This window comes from Limulus polyphemus, unplaced genomic scaffold (assembly GCF_000517525.1).
Source record: "Limulus polyphemus unplaced genomic scaffold, Limulus_polyphemus-2.1.2 Scaffold1030, whole genome shotgun sequence".
In the NCBI taxonomy this organism is placed as follows: domain Eukaryota; kingdom Metazoa; phylum Arthropoda; class Merostomata; order Xiphosura; family Limulidae; genus Limulus; species Limulus polyphemus.
In genome coordinates this window covers 340086-345893 of record NW_013666640.1, presented here as the reverse complement: position 1 = coordinate 345893, position 5808 = coordinate 340086, and the positions used below count along the sequence as shown (strand labels likewise).

Genomic DNA, 5808 nt, shown 5'->3' with positions numbered 1-5808 from the left:
TAGTAGCACAGTGATTTACAGTATGCTTGTAAAATAATACATTATTGGGACAGAAGAATGGATGTGTTCATGCATGTAGTCCTTCAGAATCATCAAAAATTTCAGAGCACAGACCATTAACCTTCAGACTCTTCTCACAGCTGTTTTCTGAAGTTGGTGACACAGTATTAAAGGCCCATATATGCAGTTGGTGAATCATTAGTTTAGGGCAATTACAGTTGTCCTGTCCTGTGGCAGTCCAAACTGTGCATCTCAAAGCCCACCAATTAAGCATCATGTAATCCATGTAAACATTAGAAGATAAAACAATTATATTTACAGAGATCTTTAATTTTCAATGCAACTTACAGATGCTTGAGTTTTATAAACAAGAGTCAGTCATGTTTAAAATAGTTTCTCTAGTAGAAAAGAGTAGTAGTACCAAAACAAGTATATTATGAACTTAAAGGTTGTGTTCATGTGACTCATTTTCTTTTTTAGAATATTCTAAGCTTATATAAAATAGAATAAATTTCTACCTGACTTAAAAATAAGGGTTGGATATAGCAAGATTAAGCTTAAGAAATGTTCTTTTCATGAAGGAGCATTGGTATGTTAACAGTCATGATGATTAGTGTAAACTTGAATATGATCATTCCAGTTTTTAGTAATAGTTTTCATTTGGCAAGGATTGTTATATATTCAAATTCAGAATGTTCTTTTTTTTTCTTCTGTAAAATTGTTTTTTGAGGGAAATCGTATATTGGTTAACTTACTTGGCATACATGTGTGCAGTCATGGCCCATATTGCCTGACTTTTTAATTTTTATTGCATATGAACTTGTGTAAATAATGCTGACTAAAAATAAATAGTACATAAATTGACTGAAGAAATTTACAGTACATGTATGTTTTCAAGTAGTAGTTAATCTACAGTTAGTTAAAATATGTTGTAAAGCAATTATCATAGAAAAGGTTTCTTTATAGGAATGTTGAGCTCTTGTGAATAGCAGTTATGTAAAGGTAAAATAAATTACTAGTGTTATTATGTTTTGTCTGAAATTACTACACTTATAATGTTTTGGCCATAAATACTGTACTTATGTTTTGTCCATGTCCACATTCTTCAGGACTTGGCCACATTGATAATAAGTTTGAAGATATAAACATCCAGTTATCAATACATTTTTATCTTGCACATAGATCTCTCTGTATTCAGCTACAATTTTATTTTATATTCAGTTGGACAGTAATTTTATTTTTTTGTATACTGTTAAATAGTTTCTCCCACAAGAGGTGATATACCTTGAAACTATATGATTTGTCCAGTACAAGGAAATAATTTCATGTTGCATGTAAAGAATGTAATGTTTATGATTTTCAAGGAACAAATTTTCACTCAATTACTCAGGGTTAGAATATACAGTTGAATGAAGGAATTTGGTTTGAAGGATGTAAAATGGATACATTGGGAGAAACATGGATATCTTGAAATTGCTTACTTTTTAAAATTATTTTAAGATGCTATTTTTCTTGTCTTATAGGACATAAAGAACTTGCAATTGAATTATATAAAAAGGGGATTTCAGAACTTAAGAAAGGAGTTGCTATAGATACAACAAATGGAGAAGGTAGGTGAATTCATATTCACTTTACTTTTTAAGTGTGGATTTTTTCCCTCCATAAAAAATAAATGCTTTCACTTAATGGACCAATTACTTGGACATCTAAACACCATTATCAGAAAAATATATATCAGTTTAAGGAAAACAATTGTTAGTGCATTTAAAATCTTGTGGGCAAAATAAAAATTTGTATTGATAGATATAACCATTGCTGAAGTGAACGTAATTATAATCTGAATGTTTAAAAAACTGACATCATATAAATAGAAATATTTCAGGAAATATTATATAGTCGTACATAATGTATTCCATTACATGTATATTTTGTGTATATATGTGTTTGAACCATTTTTTCATAGCATCATTTTTAACAACTAGAATGATTTAAAAAGTATTTTGTATTGAATTTTATTCTTTAGTGTTTCAGTATTCAAAGTCTAAACAGAAAAATTTTAGTTCTGAAAGCTGAGCTTACCCAGCAGTTCTGAGCCCACTCTATCTTTGACATATTTTTCTTAATTTTCAGAATTTCTTGTTTAAGTAGTACACTGATTACACTGTTTTTACAGTGGTATATATTTTATCTTACGTTACTTACATGTACAGTACTGAGGGTAACTCCAGTCTTGACATACATATTTGGGGTAAATTAAAAAAACCACCGAAAGACAAGTTTACATGTTCATTATATGCTGTCATATACAACAACCTTCTTGACCCTGCTTGATTTCTTTTTATACCAGGTGGGCTTGATTCTGTATCATTTGTTGGTTCAATTGAGAAAAACAAAAATGTCTTTCACCAAATCATGCCCTTTTGTTTGAACTTGTGGATTTTGAAGGGGGAAAAAAATGTTTTTTCAACTTCGTGATTTGCTATTAATTTGCCAAAAAAAATCCTCCCTTTCTGTATTTTTTCATAATGCACAGGCCTACTACTTTATAATTAATGCCATTGCCAACTGAGGTTAGTATCTCATTCATTATATCTTAATTAAAGAACATTTCTTATTGGAAAACAATTCAAACTTGTATTTATGGAGTGAAATGCTTGTTAGTTGATAGTTATGTTATTATCAACAGGTTATGTCAGCACAGTAAAAATTAGATATGAAATGAATACCGTAATGATGAAGTAGTGATAAATTATACTGTAAAAATTCAAATGCCTGTTCAGTTTAGGTTTATGTGTGTTAGGCATAGGGAAATGTACTTTTATTATATCTTTATATTGAAGGATATTTTCATTATATCTATGTATATACACATTCAAAATTACATTTTTCAGTTGCTGGCTCATCAATCCCTGTGACCTTTGCTGCTTGTAGTGATAGGTCCAATCACCAGCACATATAGTATACTTAAATTGCACAGACATAAGTTCAACACTTTAAAATGTTAGTACACATATTTTATTTATTACTTCATGTACAGAAGACTGTACAAACTTTTCATAGGAAGTTGCAGTTATACTTTAGGTAAATGTAACATTTAATGTCAGAAAGAATCAAATAATTATTATTTAATAGTTTAACATAATTAATATAAATTCAGCATAAACTACAATTTAAAATAACTTTAAATCTTAGATAGGTCATTTTGAATAATGAAAGTTTAACTGAACAAAAAAATTGATATGAAGCACAGTCACTATACTTGTGATAATCATTTTATTTCTTTGACTTTTAATCTTTTGAACTATGGAGACAGAAATTGTTTTGGAAATAGCTGGGCAATTAACTGGTTGAATTGATATTATTTAGTGTCGTGTAAAATTATTGACTAATCAAAGTTGCGATTAAATTACTATATATATATATAGTACATTCAGAATTGTAATAAACATTACCATGTAAAGCTTCACAAAAAGTGTTGATCCAATGGACAATTATATTATACCTTTATACAGTGAAGATGCCACTTGAGTATCAACATTCTTGATTGCACATTCTGTTCACCACCATATGGTTGCTCACCATGATAAAATCATAAATTTGATCCTCAGAATTAAGTGTCAACCTGTATCTAATAGTAATCTCACTAGTCACTGTTGCATTTATTATTTTTCTGATTTATAATCAATGTCATGAAGTAATTCGATGAGTACAACATTTCAAAACATTGTACATTTGCTGTTATGTTAAACTTATATTAAAGTTTTCCTTCATTACCCATTCAAGCTGTCTCCAAGCATTATTAGTCATGAAGTAATATTGGTTTTCATCAACAAAAATTCAGTAGTTTTAGTAATCTTGTGGAAATTTGTAGGGAGAAACCCATGGAACAGTATTAATTGTATTTTCAACGTGTTATAGGTTTCATATTACATTGTATATATGATACAGTTTCATGTGCAACAGTTTAGGATTAAAAGTTTAACTTAATCGTAAATTGTGTACTAGAACAAGCTGAAAAATAGGAAATTACTTAAGTATCATCAGTTAGTGGGTGTGGTGATGAATCATTTAGCAAGTTCTACTAATCACCTAGCTCTAATCACAAGTTGTAGTTACCCCTGTTACTTATTTTGGATGACCAAGGTTTTCATTATGTTTTAAAGAGTAGATGGGTGATACTGCTAAAATAGGCTGGTAATCTTATCAATGTGTGGCAGAGTTCAGGCCAAAGGCCCAACATTGTGCTTTTAGACATAATACCCCTAGAGGGTCCAGAAGCCTGCTCTTCTGGTAAATTTTGAAAATCAAAACTTGGAACACTATTTCCTGACTATTATTCAAACAACAATATGAAGTATAAGACGAGGGTAGATCAAGTATGTTACCACTGTATTGTATATTGTATGCCAGTGGAAGAAATATGATGAAAAATGTGCAGAAATTTGAAGTTAGCAAAAGTTAGCCAAAAAATGGAGTAGATGAAATAGAAATATAATGAGTTAAAATTTGTTTATTTCTTTTATTACATACTTGAAAAAACAAACAAGAGACAGAATCAAACTTCTAACAACTTTGAATTTGTCTAGGCATTTAATTGCCATAATAAACAGACTATTCAAGTATGATTTTAATTACCAAGTACACATTTGATTACACAGATTGTTACTCAACATCAGAAAAACCTCAAATTCCTAATCTTCTTTATCCGAGTGGAAGGTAACTGTCAAGTCGGGATATGCCAGGTGGAATGTTTTCCTTGTCATACATCTCAGTCTTCCTGGGGCTTCTCTTGTCAACTAATAATTCTAGCCTTAACGAATCCATTCACAATTACTGCCTGCGGCACACTGTTCCATGCATTCTTAATACTATGTAACCTTGACATAGGAAGCACAATGCTAACATCCTATGTTGGTGAAATTGTGTTAGCTAGTAGACATCCAAAATTCCTATATCTTTCTAAAGTCAGCTTTCAAGCACCGATTAACTCTCTCAATATGGGCTCGGTCAATTTGACTGACCACATGACCTCTTTGTACTCAGTTAGTCTTTATAGATTTAATACTTCTAACTTTCAGTATATTATGTATATCTTAATAAAATTTGGCAGACTTTCTGTAAACATTAAGTCTTTCACATACAAAAAAATCATAAATTTAGTGGAGTATTTTTAATAAAATAAAAAAGATTTGTCTGTGAATATACCGAGTACTTTTTTGACTAGTCCACATGCAAAGTAATTTTCATTTTAAAACTAAAAATATGTTTCCTCACCTCAAATATCATAAATTTCCTTTGTGTAATCCCTAAAACTTCTTAAATGCATTTCAAACTATTTTTTTTTAAAAGACTTTATAGTTTATTTGTTATTTTCTCTACACTATCTCAAAACCAGATCAGTCAATTTCACCGACCTTCTAACCACCAAAAAAAATCAAAGTAAACCTAAATTACCCTTTTCTTCTTTCTATAATGACTTTAAATTGTAACAGGGAACTACATTCGTTCATCCCAAGTAGCTCTAAGTTCATAACAGTATACGTACATTTATAATTAAATGTTATTGTTTTATTGCCCTTTGAACCATGTCTAACTACTGTGTGCACCATTATAAGTAGTAAATCACTCGGAGAACATGCAGCTCATGTTACGCTAGTGAATTACATTACCCACGAGCTGCTTGCGTTAAATCGGTGGTTTACTTTGGTATTTTGGACCTAGTACAAAACACCAAAGTAAACCGCCGATTTAATGACTTCACAACTCTTCAAATACACGAAGCAATAAAAATCCTACAGCAATCTTCCA

The 5808-nt window shown here is 30.3% G+C and overlaps 1 protein-coding gene across 2 annotated transcripts in view; it reads left to right on the top strand.

The window, feature by feature from the left end:
- The window catches only part of LOC106461778 (spastin-like), a 76468-nt gene that overhangs the window by 6037 nt on the left and 64623 nt on the right, over positions 1-5808 (top strand). For both annotated transcript variants that reach the window (XM_022388834.1, XM_022388833.1), the window contains exon 2: positions 1524-1610. In XM_022388834.1, the coding sequence (XP_022244542.1) occupies positions 1524-1610 (87 nt within the window). The remainder of the gene's footprint in view (positions 1-1523; positions 1611-5808) is intronic.